The sequence below is a fragment of the Oncorhynchus mykiss genome, chromosome 17 (genome assembly GCF_013265735.2).
Source record: "Oncorhynchus mykiss isolate Arlee chromosome 17, USDA_OmykA_1.1, whole genome shotgun sequence".
Classification (NCBI taxonomy): Eukaryota; Metazoa; Chordata; class Actinopteri; order Salmoniformes; family Salmonidae; genus Oncorhynchus; species Oncorhynchus mykiss.
In genome coordinates, this window is record NC_048581.1 from 21,916,124 (window position 1) to 21,935,288 (window position 19,165).

The 19,165-nt window shown below is 44.8% G+C and overlaps 2 protein-coding genes across 4 annotated transcripts in view; one reads left to right on the plus strand and one right to left on the minus strand.

Moving 5' to 3' along the window:
- The window catches only part of LOC118940101 (keratin-associated protein 5-2-like), a 53,639-nt gene that overhangs the window by 5,824 nt on the left and 28,650 nt on the right, over nucleotides 1-19,165 (plus strand). The gene's annotated exons all lie outside the window — the stretch shown is intronic.
- On the minus strand, nucleotides 3,511-7,415 carry LOC118940360 (transcription factor SPT20 homolog). Of its 3 annotated transcripts, none has more exons than XR_005036877.1 (4): nucleotides 7,279-7,415; nucleotides 7,134-7,186; nucleotides 3,894-7,043; nucleotides 3,511-3,813 (listed from the first exon to the last, which is right to left on the minus strand). XR_005036877.1 is itself a non-coding variant. In XM_036949383.1 (4 exons), exons 1-4 carry the CDS (start codon nucleotides 7,305-7,307, stop codon nucleotides 4,003-4,005), a joined length of 2,646 nt encoding a protein of 881 aa, XP_036805278.1. In that variant the 5' UTR covers nucleotides 7,308-7,415; the 3' UTR covers nucleotides 3,511-4,002. The 3 variants fall into 3 exon arrangements, 2 of the variants coding, with proteins under 2 accessions (XP_036805278.1, XP_036805277.1); XM_036949383.1 differs by having other exon boundaries at nucleotides 3,511-6,261; nucleotides 6,739-7,043; XM_036949382.1 differs by having other exon boundaries at nucleotides 3,511-7,043.

The window sequence follows — 19,165 nt, forward strand, 5'->3', positions numbered from 1 at the left end:
CTATACATTTAAGCTAGAAATATCAGGTTTTTGCATGGGCTGCATCTTAATCCACTTTATCCGCCTGCCCATGTCGCCCTTCCGCATCTGGTGTACGGGGCCGAGCTACAGCTGAGTTTGTCAGACCATGTGACATAACTGAAATCCATCTTCTCACGAAAGCGTCTGTGGCGTCTGATCGGTTTGGCCTACAAACTATTATGACCACTATGGAAAGGGGAGACGCAAACATGGTTCCGTTTTGCTCTACGACCCCAACAAGTTTCACATACTAATCTGAAGGTAACCCATACAAACTAATGGAAGTATGGAGGTAGTTGTGCCAACATCCATAAAGGGTTAAATATGTGCCATCACCTAGATATTGGACAGACTTCAAAACTTTGCCATTTATAAAAAAGGTGTTATTCAATGTGTTTCTGTGGGCTATAGTAGCAAAGGCACAATTCTATATTTTATCAAAACATTGCGATAAAATGTTGATACCTAAAGTGTCCCAAAGATTCATACAGCTAATTGATCATGGTTGAACGTTTAAAACAATTCCTTATGTTACGTCTGGATTGTCAACACCGTGTACAATGCATGCTTACATAACTACATCTAGAGCGTTGGACTAGTAACCGGAAGGTTGCAAGTTCAAATCCCAGATCTGACAAGGTACAAATCTGTCGTTCTGCCCCTGAACAGGCAGTTAACCCACTGTTCCTAGGCCGTCATTGAAAATAAGAATTTGTTCTTGACTTGCCTAGTTAAATAAAAGGTAAAATAAAAAATACAATTTAGCCGCAACAGTATTAATGGGGTCAGAAACTGATGTTGATTGATTAGGCCTGGCTCGCAGTCGGCGTTCCAATTCATCCCAAAGGTGTTCGATAGGGTTGAGGTCAAGGCTCTTCGCAGGCCCATCAAATTCTTCCACACCAAACTGTTTCTGTATGGACCTTGCGTTGTGCACAGGGGCATTGTCCTGCTGAAACGGCAAAGGGCCTTCTCCCAAACTGTTACCACAGTTGGAACCACAGAATTGTCTAGAATGTTACTGTACGCTGTAGCGTTAAGATTTCCTTTCACTGGAACAAAGCGGTCTTGCCCAAGCCATCAAAAACAGCCCGAGACCATTATCCCTCCAAACTTTAGTTGGCACTATGCAGTCGGGCAGGTAGCGTCTGCCCGATGTAGTGATCAGTCTCTCCAGAGAACTCCCTTCCATTGCGATAGAGTCCAATGGCAGCGAGCTTTACACCAAGTGTTGTAACCGAGGACAGACGATTATGCGGTACAGCATTGTTCTGAGAGTTTGTGTGGCCTATCACATTAACTTATTTGACCGGGGTAACATTTGACAAACTGACTTGGAAAAGTGTCATCCTATGACTGTGCCACGTTGAAAGTCACTGAGCTCTTCAGTAAGGCTGCATGCATGGCTGTGTGCTCGATTTTATACTCCGGTGAGGACAAAATAGCCGAATCCAGTCATTTGAAAGGGTGTCAATATACACAAAATATGACCATGAGGAAGGTCTGACATTTCGCGACTTGACAACACTAATGTAGAGCCAATCTTTGAATAACCGGTAGCAAATGTAAACCCCAGATATTTGAAAACTGAGCCACATTCTCTTTTACTACAAACTGCACTGACAACCCACATTATCTGTTTGAAATCAGCAAGCACAGTGGGCACAGGAGAACCCTCAGTATTTCAATGACACATTTTTATTGATTCAATCATGCAAGAGTAGCAAGAGCACCGGCAACTTCCTGGTCAAAACAAAAGCATGACTAAAACCTGAAAGAAATTTAAAAAGTGTCAGCAACAAAATCTTATTTAATCAATTTGACATTAAAAGTCTCACCATCAGCTTCTAAAGGATGAGTCCAACATTAGATTCTTCTGTTGGCCGAAACACGGTTAGTAAAAAGGACTTCAAATTCAGAAAGCAAAGTGAAGTTCAGATTAAAGTTGCACGATAACTTGATCCTTGATCCTTTATTAGTGGTGAGTATGTGCTTGGTTCAAATATGCCAACACTGTCATTGGGAGCTTTTCCACTCTTAACAGACAATGTTCCCAGGAGTGTAGCGGGTTTGGGAGAAGACAGTTTTGCCATTCTCGTAGTGCGATTTGGAACTGTAGGAACGGATTGGGATGAGAACTGACTGTTCAACGATGCTGGCCGGAGAGCTACCATAACCACCATCTTTAGTGCTTCTGCTGAGACATGGGGCCAGTTGCTTCTGGAGCATTTGAGCTACATGCCACAATTGCTGAGTCATGGGGTTCAGTTGGTTCCTTTTGTTGCTTTAGAATAGGAGCTGGTGTCTTTTTAGATTGATAATTACCTAGGAACCAAGAGAATTCAGCATAGTAAAATGCCATAATTTATTAAAGTTATCAGCACTATACAAAGTGTTATTTTAACTGAATGACTGTATAGCACGAACACACATTTAGGTGGAGGATAGGTTATCCCTCCAATTAACAGGCAACAAATTCAAGGAATATTAAATGTTTTTCTATCCTAGTCAGTTAACACAGATGCCTTTTAAAACCTGGAAGAGAATAGGAAACAAACTACAGCTAGTAGTGAACATGGCTGAGGTGCACCATGACCAGCTCTGAAACCAGATTGCATAGCGGAGAAGGTAAGGTGGGATTCGATATGGTCGGTAATCTGCTTGTTGACTTGGCTTTCGAAGACCTTAGGCAGGGTAGGATAGATATGTCTATAGCGATTTGGGTCTAGAGGATAGTGGACCAATCCAATGGTTTTGTAGAGTGAAATCGAACTAGCCATTGCATTGGGTGAGCTTAATCAAGTGCACCTTTTAATGCAGGCTAATGAAGTTCCTGCCAGGGCCTTTTGCAGGTGCAACCTCAGTGGTCCGGTAGAAATGTGTTGTGCAAAAAGGCTGCACACACACACGAGATTGTGTCCAAAAATTCCATACTGTGACAAATTAAATGAAGTTGTCTGTTGACGTACGCTAGACAAGAGATGGTCCAACAGCAAAGTGTAAATTCTTGTAGAAAATTCAATGTATACACAATTTAGTTCATGTTTATGAGTCTGGCCAAACAGTCAACTATGTCAAGTTGTCCCAAAATCCTGGGTGACATATTATGCTAGCTAAACTGTCATGCTAGTGCCTACCAGCTTCCTCTTTGGAACTTAATGGATCCATTTAAGAGCTGAATTCTCATACTACGCAGTTAGATTAATAATTGGTTAAGAAAAATGTTCATGTTCAAAGACCGTCTGTACAGAATATATTTGTTAATTGATCGGTTAAACCGTTCCAGGCATCGTAAAAATCAAATACACCGAATCCATTCCATAGGAGCCTGTGGTACAAGAAATGGACTAGGAGGAATGGGCTACAGGTGAAGAGTATTGAGGCAGTCAAAGTAAAAGGCCCATCAAAATCCAGTTGAAGCTAGAACATTGAATGGGCTGCGTCTCAATCCACTGCATCCGCCTGTCGCCCTTACGCATCTGCGTCTCATTGTATACAATGCATGCCTACATCTAAGTATGAACATATGAAGAATGTCTGACAACTCACCCCTTGACAAATGCTCTTATGTAGACCCAAGCTTTTATTTTGAACAATCAGTAGCAAAGGTAAAAGATTAGAAAACCAAAGAATTAACTGAACAGTCATTTTTACTACAGACTGAACACCACCTGTTCTCAATTAGAAAGCAATGGACACGAGAACCATTATTTCAAAGAGACAAGGCATTTTGTAAAGTAAAATGGTTCATGTACTCCCTCACTCTAGCGTAGCAAGAGCACCAGCAACTTCCTGGTCGAAACAAAAGCAGAAAGAAATGCAGTGTCAGCAACACAGAATGTTAAGTAACCAATGTCAAAAACAATTCTCACCATTAGCTTCTAGAGGATGAATCCATTACATTTTCCTGTTGAAAGATATGGTTAGTACAAAGGACTTCAAATTCAGAGAGCAAAGATCAGAGCAGGTTAAAGTGAACCATTAGCTTGCAGAATCCTTCACTAGTGATGGATATACACTTGGTGCACCAGTACCAACAAAACTGTCCTTGGGCGCACTTCCACTGTCAACAGGGATAGCCTCCCTAGGAGTGTAGCGGGTTTGGGAGAAGACAGTTCTGCCATTCTCGTAGTGCGATTTGGAACTGTAGGAATAGATTGGGATGACACCCGACTGTTCAACGATGCTGACCTGAGTGCTACTAGAGGCACCATCTTCAGTGCTTTCGTAGTGCTTCTGCTGAGACATTGGGGCCAGTTGCTTCTGGGGCATTTGAGCTACATGCCATAATTGCTGAGGCATGGGGGTCAGTTGGTGCTGTGGCATGGCAGTGTGTTGCTTCCGCTGCTGGGGCATTTGAGCTGGATACCTCACTTGCTGGGGTACGGCGGTCGGTTGCTCCTGCTGCTGGGGAAATTCAGCTGGATGCCACACTTGCTGATGTGTCTGCGGCATGGCGGTCAGTGCAGCGACTTGTTGCTTCTGGACCATTTTAGCTGGATACCACACGTCTTGAGGCTGCTGGGGCATAGGGGCCGGTTGCTTCTGTGCCCGATGCCACACTTGCTGAAGCACGGCAGCCGGTTGCTTATGCTGCTGGGGCATTTGAGCGGATTGCCACAGTTGTGATGGAATGGCGGTCAATGGATGCATAGTGGCTGGTTGCTTCTGCTCCTGGAGAAATTGATCTGGATGCCACAATTGCTGAGGTGGCTGGGGAATGGCGGTCGGTTCAATTTGCTGCTGAGGTTCAGTAGCTGGTTGCTTTTGCTGCTGAGGCATTTGAGCTGGATGCCATACTTGCGGGGGCATGGTGGCCTGTTGCTTCTGCGGTTGAGGCATTGGGGCTGGTTGCTTCTGCAGCATGGTGGCCAGTTGTTTCTGCTGCTGGGGCATTTGAGCTGGATGCCACTCTTGCTGGGGCATGGTGGTCGGTTGCTTCTGTGGTAGAGGCATGAAGGCCAGATGCTTCTGGGGCATTTGAGCTGGATACCTCACTTGCTGGGGTATGGTGGCCAGTTCCTGTTGCTGCTGGGGAATGTGCACAGGATGCCACACTTGCTGAGGAATGGCGGTCGGTTCAATTTGCTGCTGAGGTTCAGCGGCCGGTTGCTTCTGCAGCTGGGGCTTTTGAGCTGGATACCATGGTTGCTGGGGCATGGTGGCCGGTTCCTTCTGCTGCTGAGGTTCAGCAGCCGGTTGCTTCTGCTGCTGGGGTTCAGTGGTTGGTTGGTTCTGGGGCATTTGAGCTGGATACCACACTTGCTGAGGTTGCTGGTGTATGGCGGTCAGTTCCTTCTGCGGTAAAAGCATTAGGGCTGGTTGCTTCTGCTGCCGGGGAAATTGAGCTGGATGCCACTCTTGAGGCATGGTGGTCAGTTCCTTCTGCCGCCGAGTTGCAGCTGCTTGTTGCTTCTGGACCATTTTAGCTGGATACCACACGTCATGAGGCTGCTGGGGAATGGGGGCCAGTTGCCACAATTGCTGATGCTTGGCAGCCGGTTGCTTATGCTGCTGGGGAATTTGAGCGGATTGCCTCAGTGGTGGAATGGCGGTCAGTTCCTTCTGCAGGTGACGCATAGGGACTGGTTGCTCCTGGGGAAATTTGGCTGGATGCCACTGAGGTTCAGCGGTTTGTTGCTTCTGGGGCATTTGAGCTGGATGCCACACTTGCTGGGGCATGGCAGTCAGTTGCTTCAGCAGCATTTGAGCTGGATGCAACACTTGCTGAGGTTCCTGGGTTATGGAGGCCGGTTCCTTCTGCTGCTGAGGTTCAGTAGCCGGTTGCTTTTGCTGCTGGGGCAATTGAGCTGGATGCCACGCTTGCTGGTGCATGGTGGCCGGTTGCTTCTGCTGCATTTGAGCTGGATACCATGCTTTCTGGGGCATAGCTGTTGGTTGTTTCTGCGGTATAGGCATTGGAGCCGGTTGCTTCTGGGGCATGGTGGTCAGTTCCATCTGCTGCTGAGGACCAGTAGCTGGTTGCTTTTGCTGCTGAGGAATTTGAGCTGGATGCCATACTTGCGGGGGCATAGTGGCCTGTTGCTTCTGCGGTTGAGGCATTGGGGCTGGTTGCTTCTGGGACATGGTGGTCAGTTCCGTCTGCTGCTGAGGACCAGTAGCTGGTTGCTTTTGCTGCTGAGGAATTTGAACTGGATACCACACTTGCTGAGGTAGCTGGGGTATGGAGGCCTGTTCCTTCTGAAGCTGAAGTTCAGTAACTGGTTGCTTCTGGGGCATTTGAGCTGGATACAACATTGATTGAAGCTGCTTAGGATAAAAGACCGATAGCGTCTGCTGTTGGGTCATGGCGGCCGGTTGCTTTTCCTGCTGGGGCATTTGAGTTGGATACCACATTTTCTGAGGTAGCCCGGGCATGGCGGTCAGTTGAATTTGCTGCTGAGGTTCAGCGGCCAGTTGCTTCTGGGGCTTAGCTGGATACCACACTTGCTGGGGCATGGCAGTCAGTTGCTTCAGCAGCATTTGAGCTGGATGCAACACTTGCTGAGGTTGCTGGGTTATGGAGGCCGGTTCCTTCTGCTGCTGAGGTTCAGTAGCCGGTTGCTTCTGCAGCTGGGGCTTTTGAGCTGGATACCATGGTTGCTGGGGCATGGCGGTCAGTTCAATCTGCTCTTGAGGATCAGCGGCCAGTTGCTTCTGGGGCTTAGGCGGATACCACACTTGCTGGGGCATGGCAGTCAGTTGCTTCAGCAGCATTTGAGCTGGATACAACATTGATTGAAGCTGCTTAGGATAAAAGGCCGATAGCGTCTGCTGTTGGGTCATGGCGGCCGGTTGCTTTTCCTGCTGGGGCATTTGAGTTGGATACCACATTTTCTGAGGTGCCTGGGGCATGGGGGCCAGTTGCTTTTGCAGGATGGCTCCCAGATGTTTCTGTTGCTCTTCGGTCAGCTGCGCTTGCAATTGAGCTGTTGGAGAGTTGTAATTACCATATCCTTTAGACCTAAGTGGGCCTGTATAGAGCCATGCTGCATCAGAACCTGGTGCAGGATACCCATCACCTAGGTTAGATAAAGAAAAAAAGTAAAATGCCAGCCTTTGAAGTTATTGGTACCACAACTGTTACTTGAAATTAATGTGTAGAAACTCACTTGATGTAGAACAGGTTATCCCGCCAATTAGCAGGCAACAAAGCCAAGAAACTCTTTAAAAAAAGAAAGTCTGTTATAAACAAAGCTACCTGTAACACTTGAAGTACAAGGGAAACAAACTAGAGCAATACTTTTAAAAACCTACCTGAAAGCGATTCCAATCATCACGGCCATTTTGCGCCTCAAAAGCTCCCCAGTAATCAGAACTAATTGCTGGTATAAGCCCTAGCATAATATTCCTTATGATGTATCTGGCAGGCTTTTTTGGTTGCTCCTTTTAAACAAATCCCAGACCCTTCTAATGTCATTGGCTAATTAAGGACAGCTGTAAGCCCCTGATCTACATTTGATTCCTAATTCCAAATTGACCCCTAAATCCTACACCCTGGCCTAAACACTTCTGTGCATCAGAAATGATTGAATAAGCAATATGGCAACAATTGCATCCACCCTATCAGAAGGCAAGGTGATGCAATTACCATATTGCTATAACCTATCTGATCGTTTCAAATGCCCATAAGTGACTAAGTGGTAGGTGTAGCGGCTGATTTGGAATTCAGAAATGTACTCAGGTGTGGTTGATTCTCTAATTGAGTTCCTGACAGGTTTGACAGCCCTTACTCTAAAGCATGCTTCAAACTCATTACACGGAGGGCCGAGTGTCTGTGGGTTTTTGCTCCTTCCTTGTACTTGATTGCTGAATTAAGGCCACTAATTACTCCCCTCAGCTACGGTAGTTGTCTAGGTCTTAAACAAAAACCTACAGACACTAGGCCCTCCATGGAATGAGTTTGACACCCCTGCTCTAAAGTAGGAAACACATTTTGTCTTGGCACTTAATTGATCGGTTTAAATTATTGCTTGTACAAAATTCACTTGGTTCATTTGAAGATTAGAGGCTAAATGAGCAGTTAGGCACCATTATTTTACACATGCCTTCTTTTAAACCGTGCGTTTCATTCAGCATAGCAACAGTAGATACGTTAACATGTTTCAGTTGCACATAGTGCCACATCTTGGACAAATTCTGAATTCAGACAGACGCCAATTAAACACTCACATTATGCAAACACTGCACACACATATGCTTTGATGATCTGAGTCTTTAATTTTTCAGAGGCAAACATATAGTAGGGCTCGTTTGAGTGGTAAGGCTAAAGCAACTGACTGTAGACCAAAGTCAAGAAGTTAAGTCAGGAGAGGTGCATCTGCTACAACCGAAATTCGGATACTGTCGTTTTCCAACAGCAAGGCTCAGATCACCATGGCAGTGTTGCCATTGTTTATAAAAGGTTTCCTTTATAATGTCAAAAAAACATGTCTCCAACACCCACTCACAAACTGAAATAATTTGTTACATTATACAAACAATAAATGAGAGAGAGCCTCAATCACATCATTTATGCACTGTAGGCTACACATTAACTGCAGCAAATTGGTTCCTGTTTCAGTCATGTTCTTTTTCCGTGGGTTAAACAAAAACAATAATGATTGGGTGACAATGGAGACCCCACATGACAGGTGATGGCTGCAGGATGAAGTTGGTGAAGAGCAATTGCAGAAACTTGGAAATTCTGCAGATTTTTGTAAAGTTCATGCAGTCGACATATCGACAGACTCACGTGGGAAATGTTTTATCCCCAGAACGCAAAACACTTTGAAAGGCGGTGACCAACAATTGTCACCGACTTGACAATAGTGATCAGCTCGAAGGTGCCCACTATCTCCATAAAATGTCTCCCTCATATGGATGAAATAAAACACAAGACAACAACCCATCTCCTCATCCTCTGACCGTCTACCCTCCTTTGTGGAAGCTATTTTTCCAATGTTGTCTCAACTTTGATTGCAGTACACATCCACAAACACATAAACACGAATGACACTGTTTAGATAGCTATGCATATATCTCCAGCCCCCTTAAATCTGCCAAAGTGTTTTCCCTATTCCGACTGATGTTTCCGCTTGCATTCCATCTCTGATAATTATACTTGATTCAATGTCTGTGCCTTGAAAATTCCAATCTCCTTTTCTTCTCCTGTTTCTTTCAGCACAGCAGGCAGACAATCTGTTCTTTTTTCTGGTCTTTTATATTCACCCCGAGTGCTCCAATCATTCTGTACTTTATTGTACGGCCCTTAATGTCTAGAAATCTGCACTAACTCCCCTCTTCCACTGCTGTAGGCTGGCCTACTGTAACTGGAAGGCAAATGTATGTCACTTAAATCAGACCGGGTTCAAATACTATTTAAAATATTTCAATTAATTTCACATACATTCAAAGTAAGTATTCTGATCTTTGATTTGAAAATATAAGTAGTTAAATGTTATGTATTTGGAAATACACTTGGAAAGTGTTTGAAAAACTCAAAATCACACACTATTTTACACTCCAATGTATTAAATAAGTATTTGAAAATACTGTCAAATAGTACAATTTGTATTATAACCCAGATATTATAACTCAGATACTGAAATACACATGTTTTTGAATACAGGTCTGCACTTAAATGTAGCATTTGCATGAAAATACACAGATATATATTGTATTATACTGCATCACATTCTATTGTATTTCTTGTTTCTTTGCGATTGCATTTGGAATCCTCAACTGTTGTTTTTTCTGAAGACAGATTCCAATTCTTATTTCTCTGTTAGACCCTCCAGGCCCTATTAGTCTACTGAGGTCAGTCAGTTGTGATTGTAACCATCAGATCCAAAATCTCAGTGGTGAGTAGCCACTGAGCTGTTGTCAACTCGCAGATGGCAGTCCTCACATAAAGACACACCATGCCCACCAGAGCACACACATAGCCTACATCAGATTCAGGCAGAAATCAATACGGACTCCAAAACAGACAATTATTATTTACATTCATTTATTTGTTTGTTTTACAACTCAGTTTTAGGATCGGGTACTAGTGCCTGCTTCACCTCCTAAAATTAAGAAAAAAGTATTTGAGAAGCAATGTAGATAGATTATATAGAGGCAACTCAGTATAATTCACTGCTGCTTTCTATATATTATCAAAGCCACTTAAACGTATACTGCTCCATAGACATGGGTTCAAAATGAATTTGTTTCTTTCAAATACTTTTTTAGCTGCTCATAATTGAGAGTTTATCTGTCACTCCGGGCAGGCTCAATCATCCCTCAAAGGCATTTGAAAGAAAACCAATAGTATTTGAACTCAGGTTTGTTTTCACCTCAGACCTTGAGATCGCCTCTTATGAGTGAGTGGAGATCTCTCCCTCGGGCATGAGCCATTTCATGGCTGACTCGCTGTCGTAAATGCCCAGACATTTTTCATTGGACTTCAGCCTGTTTACCAGCACAAACAGGAACTGAGACAAATAAATCATAGTTATGTTCAGTAGGGCACAGCGTAGCAAAATGTTCTGCAACCGAAACTAAAACTAAAATCAGTGTTTTTTTTGGACGAGACCAATGTCAAAAGTAGTTCAATACATATCTATATATATACACACACATATACATATATATATATGAATTTTGTTGATGGGCATTTCCTTATCTCCCGCATTTGGTAAGGGTTTTCTCAGATCACAAAGCAGCGCAACACATCTGACTCCAATGAATCAATTTACAAATTAAATTCAAGCTGCAATTAAAGAGTTGATTCAAAATAACTTGTTCCAAATAGTGGATTAGGGACATTATCTTAAGATCTGAATCAAATAGCCAATATAATAGAGGTTTTGGTGAGTCGCTCTTTTCAGGTCCAGTAGCGGTTTGCCTGATCTCACCTTTTCAACCAATATCTTATTAACACTTTGTTCTAGCTAGCTATTTGTGTAGGTAGCTATCAAGTAAACCCAATGACCAAAGCTCCTGACCTAGCCGGTCCTTGAGCACTTCATAGTCACCACTCTCCCTGTTGATGAAGAGCAGGATGTCACCCCTTCACCTCTGACTGGTACAGACCCACTGCTGTCTGTCTGTGTGAGAGTGTGAGAGAGAGAGGGAGAGAAAACGAGAGAGAGCTAGCGACAAAGAGAAAGACAAAAGTATGGGAAATAGATATCAAAATAGGCATGTGCCAGTACATTAACTGTCTGTATGTATAGTCTGGTTATATGACTGAACATGACAGGCTAATAATACAAAGATGTGATGCCAAGGTGTAGTTTTAACCAGGCTGGTTTAAATCTTGCTGTCCAGGTATTTGTAATGCGAGTCAAGCAGGTGATTTCTGATGGAATTTTTGGACGGTTGCATCTGGCGAGTCATTGTGGCTGGTTGCTTCTAATGCAGAGGCACGAGAGCCAGTTGCTTCACCTAAGGTATTTGCGCCAGTCGTCACACTTGCTGAGGCATTGTGGCTGGTTGCTTCTGCCGAGGCATTGTGGACGGTTGCTTCTGCTGAAGAGGCATGCGAGCACGTTCCTTTTGTTGCTGGGACATAGGAGCAGGTTCCTTTTAATGAAGTGTGGAGAATATATCTATAATTTACCTTGGAAACAAAGACAAAAAGTTCAACATAGTAAAATGCCAGAATTTGAAGTCATTGGAACTATTCAAATGCTGTTTTTTTTTTACTTAATTAATTTGTGTATAACAAACACTTTTAGCTGTAGGATAACAGGTTATCCCTCCAATGAATAGATCAATTGAAGGTCAGAATTCTCATAATATGCAGTTAGTGAATGATTTCAGCAACAGTAGAGGACTGGCCACCCCACATAGCCTGGTTCCTCTCTAGGTTTCTTCCTAGGTTTTGGCCTTTCTAGGGAGTTTTTCCTAGCCACCGTGCTTCTACACCTGCATTGCTTGCTGTTTGGGGTTTTAGGCTGGGTTTCTGTACAGCACTTTGAGATATCAGCTGATGTACGAAGGGCTATATAAATAAATTAGATTTGATTTGATTTGATTTAGTTGGTTTAGAAAAATGTACATGTTCAAAGACATTCTGTTGTGTGTAGAGAATATTTGAGTTAATTGACATATTCCCAACCAATTGTGTTTTTTGTTCGTTTGAGTTGTTTGGAACTTATTATTTTACTTATTTTGTACATAATGTTGCCGCTACCATCTCTTATGACCGAAAACAACTTCTGGGCATCTGAACTGCAATTACTCACCGAGGACTGGCAGAATCCTTTTTTTTTTTTTTACGAATCCGACAATCTCGACGTGAATGACATACTGCTTTCCCAGGAACAGGCCCAGATCCCCGTGATTTGTTTGAAGAGAAGGTGGAGAAAAAGGGACTGCCTTCTGAGAATTAGTAGGCCATCGAATAAATCCCCACATCCTTCCATTCTGCTAGCAAACGTGAAATCATTGGAAAATAAAATACATGACCTACGTGGAAGACTAATTCAAAACTGTAATATCTTATGCTTCACAGACTCGTGGTGATTGACGACATTATCAACATGCAGCTGGCTATCCTCCAGGATAGAACAGCGGCATCAGGTAAGAGAAGGGCGGTGGACTATGTATTTTTGTAAATAACAGCTGGTGCACGATATCTAAGGAAGTCTTGAGCTATTGCCAGCCTAAGGTAGAATATCTCATGATAAGCTGTAGACCACACTATCTACCTAGAGAGTTTTCATCTGTATTTTTTGTAGCTGTCTACATACCACCACAGACTGAGGCTGGCACTAAGACCGCATTGAATGAACTGTATTCTGCCATAAGCAAACAGGAAACCGCTCACCGGGAGACGGTGCTCCTAGTAGCCTGGGACTTGAATGTATGGAAACTTAAATACATCTTACAAAATTTTTATCAGCATGTTAAATGTGCAACCAGAGGGGAAAAAAAACTCTGGACCACCTTTACTCCACACACAGAGACGCATACAAAGCTCTCCCTCACCCTCCATTTGGCAAATCTGACCATAATTCTATCCTCCTGATTCCTGCTTACAAGCAGTAATTTAAGCAGGAAACACCAGTGACTTGATCAATAAAAAAAGTGGTCAGATGAAGCAGCTGCTAAGCTACAGGACTGTTTTGCTAGCACAGACTGGAATATATTCCGGGATTCCTCCGATGACATTGAGGAGTACACCACATCAGTCATTTGCTTCATCAATAAGTGCATCAATGACGTCGTCCCCACAGTGACTGTACGTACATACCCCAACCAGTAGCCATGGATTACAGACAACATTTGCACTGAGCTAAAGGCTAGAGGTGCCGCTTTCAAGGAGCGGGACGCTAACCCGGAAGCTTATAAGAAATCCCACTATGCCCTCTGACGAACCATCAAACATGCAAAGCGTCAATACAGGACTAAGATTGATCGTACTACACCGGCTCTGTCACTCGTTGGATGTGGCAGGGCTTGCGACCCTTTACAGACTACAAAGGGAAGCACAGCAGAGAGCTGCCCAGTGACACGAGCGTACCAGACGAGCTAAACTACTTCTATGCTCGCTTCGAGGCAAATAACACTGAAACATGCATGAGAGCAAAAGCTGATCAGGAAGACTGTGTGATCACGCTCTCCGCAGCCAATGTGAGTAAGACCTTTAAAGAGGTCAACATTCACAAGACCGCAGGGCTTGACGGATTACCAGGACGTGTACTGCGAGCAGGTGCTGACCAACTGGCAAGTGTCTTCACTGACATTTTCAAACTCTCCCAGTCCGAGTCTGTAATACCAACATGTTTTAAGCAGACCACCATAGTGTTCTTGAGCACAGGGACTAAGGTAACCTGCCTAAATGACTACCGACCCGTAGCACTCACGTCTGTAGCTATGAAGTGCTTTGAAAGGCTCACATCAACACCATTATCCCAGAAACCCTAGACCCACTCCAATTTGCATACCGCACTAACAGATCAACAGATGATGCAATTTTATTGCACTCTACACTAATATTCTTTGCTATTCTTTGACTAGAGCTCAGCATTCAACATCATAGTGCCCTCAAAGCTCATCAATAAGCTAAGGACCCTGGGCCTAAACACCTCCCTCTGCAACTGGATCCTGGACTTCCTGACGGACCACCCCCAGGTGGTAAGGGTAGGAAATAACACATCCGCCACACTGATCCTCAACACAGGGGCCCCTCAGGGGTGCGTGCTCAGTCCCCTTCTGTACTCCCTGTTCACTCACGGCCAGGCACGACTCCAACACCATCATTCAGTTTGTCGACGACACAACAGTGGTAGGCCTGACCACCGACAACAACGAGACAGCCTATAGGGAGGAGGTCAGAGACCTGGCCGTGTGGTGCAAGGACAACAACCATTCCCTCAACGTGATCAAGACAAAGGAGTTGATGGTGGACTACAGGAAAGAGAGGACCGAGCATTCCCCCATTCTCATCGACGGGGCTGTAGTGGAGCAGGTTGAGAGCTTCAAGTTCCTTGGTGTCCACATCACCAACAACACATCACCAACATGGTTCAAGCACACCAAGACAGTTGTGAAGCGGGCACGACAAAACCTATTCCCCCTCAGGAGACTGAATAGATTTGGCATGGGTCTTCATATTCTCTAAAGGTTCTACAGCTGCACCATCGAGAGTATCCTGGCTGGTTGCATCTCTGCCCGGTATGGTAACTGCTCAGCCTCCGACCGCAAGGCACTACAGAGGGTAGCGCGAACGGCCTAGTACATCACTGGAGCCAAGCTTCCTGCCATGCCAGGACCTCTGTCCTAGGCCGTGTCAGAGGAAGGCCCTAAAAATTGTCAAAGACTCCAGACACCATAGTCATAGACTGTTTTCTCTGCTACCGCACGGCAAGCGGTACCGGAGAACCAAGTCTAGGTCCAAGAGGCTTCTAAACAGCTTCTACCCCCAAGCCATAAGACTCCTGAGCATCTAGTTAAATGGCTAATCAGACTATTTGCATCCCCCCTTTACACCGCTGCTACTCTCTGTGGTTATCATCTATGCATAGTCACTTTAATAACTCCACCTACATATTACCTCAACTAAACGGTGCACCTGCACATTGGCTCTGTACCCCCCTGTATATAGTCTCGCTATTTTTATTTTACTGCTGCTCTTTAAATACTTGTTAGGGGCTTGTAAGTAAGCATTTCACTGTAAGGACCTGTTGCATTCGGTGCAATTGACTAATACAATTTGATGCCTACATATTACTACATCTAAAGTATGAACATACTGTATGAATAAGGTCTGACATTTCCCCACTGGACATTGACCATGTTAACATGAGCACAGCAGTCTGGATTGTAGCTCATATCCCACATAAGGTCTGTACTCGGGATGAGCTCTTTACATGCACTTTTAATATCCCGCTCATGAGTATCCCTTTATCCATGAATAAACAGAATATTCCTCATTTAAGTGTATGGGTTAAATGGAATAGTAACTGAAATATGGACACTGACGGCAGGACTATAACCTCACATGTAATAAACTCAGCAAAAAAATAAACGTCCCTTTTTCAGGACCCTGTCTTTCAAAGATAATTTGTAAAAATCCAAACAAAAAACGGTCACGCCAACATACAGGGCGCATAGAACAGACCAGCCCAAACAGTCCGGAGAATACACACATGAAAACCACATCCAACAGAGTAACGAAAAACAATCCCGCACAAAACAAGGGCGGGACAAACTACTACATATAGGGAAGCTAATTAAACTAAAATACACACAGGTGAAACTAAGACAAAACCAACAGACAAACGAAAAAGGGATTGGTAGCGGCTAGTAGGACGGTGACAACGACCACCGAGCACCGCCCGAACAGGCAGGGGAGCCAACTTCGGCGGAAGTCGTGACAGAACCATAAACAATTAATGAACATGCACCTGTTGAACGGTCGTTAATACACTAACAGCTTACAGACGGTAGGCAAATAAGGTCACAATTATGAAAACTTAGGACACTAAAAGAGGCCTTTCTACTGACTCTGAAAAACACCATGCCCAGGGTCCCTGGTCATCTGGGTGAACGTGCCTTAGGCATGCTGCAAGGAGGCATGAGGACTGCAGATGGGGCCAGGGTGATAAATTGCCATGTCCCTACTGTGAGACGCCTAAGACCGCACCACAGGGAGACAGGACAGACAACTGATCGTCTTTACAGTGACCGACCACGTGTAACAACACCTGCACAGGATCGGCACATCTGAAGATCACACCTGCGGGATAGGTACAGGATGGCAACAACTGCAGAGTTACACAGCTACTTGCCACAGCTACTTGCCCAAGCCTCCCCAGCTTTTCCTTCACCCAAATCCAGATAGCAGATGTTCTGAAAGCGCTGCAAAACCTGGACCCGTACAAATCAGCTGGCCTAGACAATCTGGACCCTTTAAAATTATCTGCCACCCTTGTTGCAACCCCTATTACCAGTCTGTTCAACCTCTCTTTCGTGTCGTCCGAGATCCCTAAAGACTGGAAAGCTGCCGCGGTCATCCCGCTCTTCAAAGGGGATGACACTCTAGACCCAAACTGTTATAGATCTATATCCATCCAGCCCTGCCTTTCTAAAGACTTCGAAAGCCAAGTTAATAAAGAGATCACTGATCATTTTGAATCCCACCCTACCTTCTCCGCTGTGCAATCCGGTTTCCGAGCTGGTCACAGGTGCACCTCAGCCACGCTCAAGGTACTAAACGATATCATTACCGCCATCGATAAAAGACAGTACTGTGCAGCCGTCTTCATCGACCTGGCCAAGGCTTTCGACTCTGTCAATCACCGTCAATCACCGTATCCTTATCGGCAGACTCAACAGCCTTGGTTTCTCAAATGACTGCCTCGCCTGGTTCACCAACTATTTCTCAGACAAAGTTCAGTGTGTCAAATTGGAGGGCCTGTTGTCCGGACCTCTGGCAGTCTCTATGGGGGTACCACAGGGTTGAATTCTCGGGCCGACTCTTTTCTCTGTATATATCAACGAGGTCGCTCTTGCTGCGGGTGATTCCCTGATCCACCTCTACGCAGACAACACCATTCTGTATACATCTCACCCTTCTTTGGAAACTGTGTTAACTAACCTCCAAACGAGCTTCAATGCCATACAACACTCCTTCCGTGGCCTCCAACTGCTCTTAAATGCTAGTAAAACCAAATTAATGCTTTTCAACCGATCGTTGCCCGCACCCACCCGACTAGCATCACTACTCTGGACGGTTCTGACTTAGAATATGTGGACAACTACAAATACCTAGGTGTCTGGCTAGGCTGTAAACTCTCCTTCCAGAACTCTCCTTCCAGAATGTTGGATCTCCAATCCAACATTAAATCTAGAATCGGCTTCCCATTTCGCAACAAAGCCTCCTTCACTCACGCTGCCAAACATACCCTCGTAAAACTGACTATCCTACCGATCCTCGACTTTGGCGATGTAATTTACAAAATAGCTTCCAATACTCTACTCAGCAAACTGGATGCAGTCTATCACTGTGCCATCCGTTTTGTCACTAAAGCCCCTTATACCACCCACCACTGCGACCTGTATGCTCCAGTCGGCTGGCCCCCACTACACATTCGTCGCCAGACCCTCTAGCTCCAGGCCATCTAGAAGTATATGCTCCGCCTTATCTCAGCTCAATGGTCACGATAACAACACCCACCTGTAGCACACGTTCCAGCAGGTATATCTCACTGATCATCCCCAAAGCCAACACCTCATTTGGCCACCTTTCCTTCCAGTTCTCTGCTGCCAATGACTGGAACGAATTGCAAAAATCACTGAAGATGGAGACTTATATTTCCCTCACTAACTTTAAACATCAGCTATCTGAGCAGCTAACCGATCGCTGCAGGTGTACATAGCCCATATGTAAATAGCCCACCCAATCTACCTACCGCATACCCATATTGTTTTTATTTTATTTTCTGCTCTTTTGCACACCAGTATTTCTACTTTCACATCATCATCTGCTCATCTATCACTCCAGTGTTAATTTTCTGAACGGTAATTACTTCGCTACTATGGCCTATTTATTGCCTTACCTCTCCATGCCATTTGCACACACTGTACATAGACTCTTTTTTATTGTGTTAGTGACTGTACGCTTGTTTGTTCCATGTGTAACTCTGTGTTGTTTGTGTCGCACTGCTTTGATTTATCTTGGCCAGGTCGCAGTTGTAAATGACAACTTGTTCTCAACTAGCTTACCTGGTTAAATAAAGGTGAAATATATATTTTTTTAAATAAACACCAGGAACGCACAATCCCTCCATCAGTGATCAGACTGCCCGCAATAGGCTGAGAGAGGCTGGACTGAGGACTTGTAGGCCTGTTGTAAGACAGGTCCTCACCAGACATCACCGGCAACAACGCTGCCTATGGGCACAATCCCAGGGTCGCTGGACCAGACAGGACTGGCAAAAAGTGCTCTTCACTGACGAGTCACGGTTGTGTCTCACCGTGGGTGATGGTCAGATTCACATTTATCGTTGAAGGAATGAGTGTTACACCGAGGCCTGTACTCTGGAGGGGGATCGATTTGGAGGTGGAGCGTCCGTCATGATCTGGGGCGGTGTGTCACAGCATCATCGGACTGAGCTGGTCACTGCAGGCAATCTCAACGCTGTGTGTTACAGGGAAGACATCCTCCTCCCTTATGTGGTAACCTTCCTGCAGGCGCATCCTGACATGACCCTCCAGCGTAATGCCACCAGTCATACTGCTCGTTCTGTGCGTGATTTCCTGCAAGACAGGAATGTCAGTGTTCTGTCATGGCAGGCGAAGAGCCCAGATCTCAATCCCATTGAGCACGTCTGGGACCTGTTGGATGGGAGGGTGAGGACTACGGTAATTCCCCCGAGAAATGTCCAGGAACTGGCAGGCGCCTTGGTGAAAGAGTGGGGTAACATCTCACAGCAAGAACTGGCAAATCTGGTGCAGTCCATGAGATGCACAGCAGTACTTAATGCAGCAGGTGGCCATACCAGATACTGTTACTTTTGACTCCCCCTTTGTTCAGGGACACAATTCTATTTCTGTTAGTCATGTCTGTGGAACTTGTTCAGTTTCTCAGTTGTAGATTCTTATGTTCATACAAATATTTACACGTTAAGTTTGCTGGAAATAAACAGTTGACGGTGAGAGGACGTTT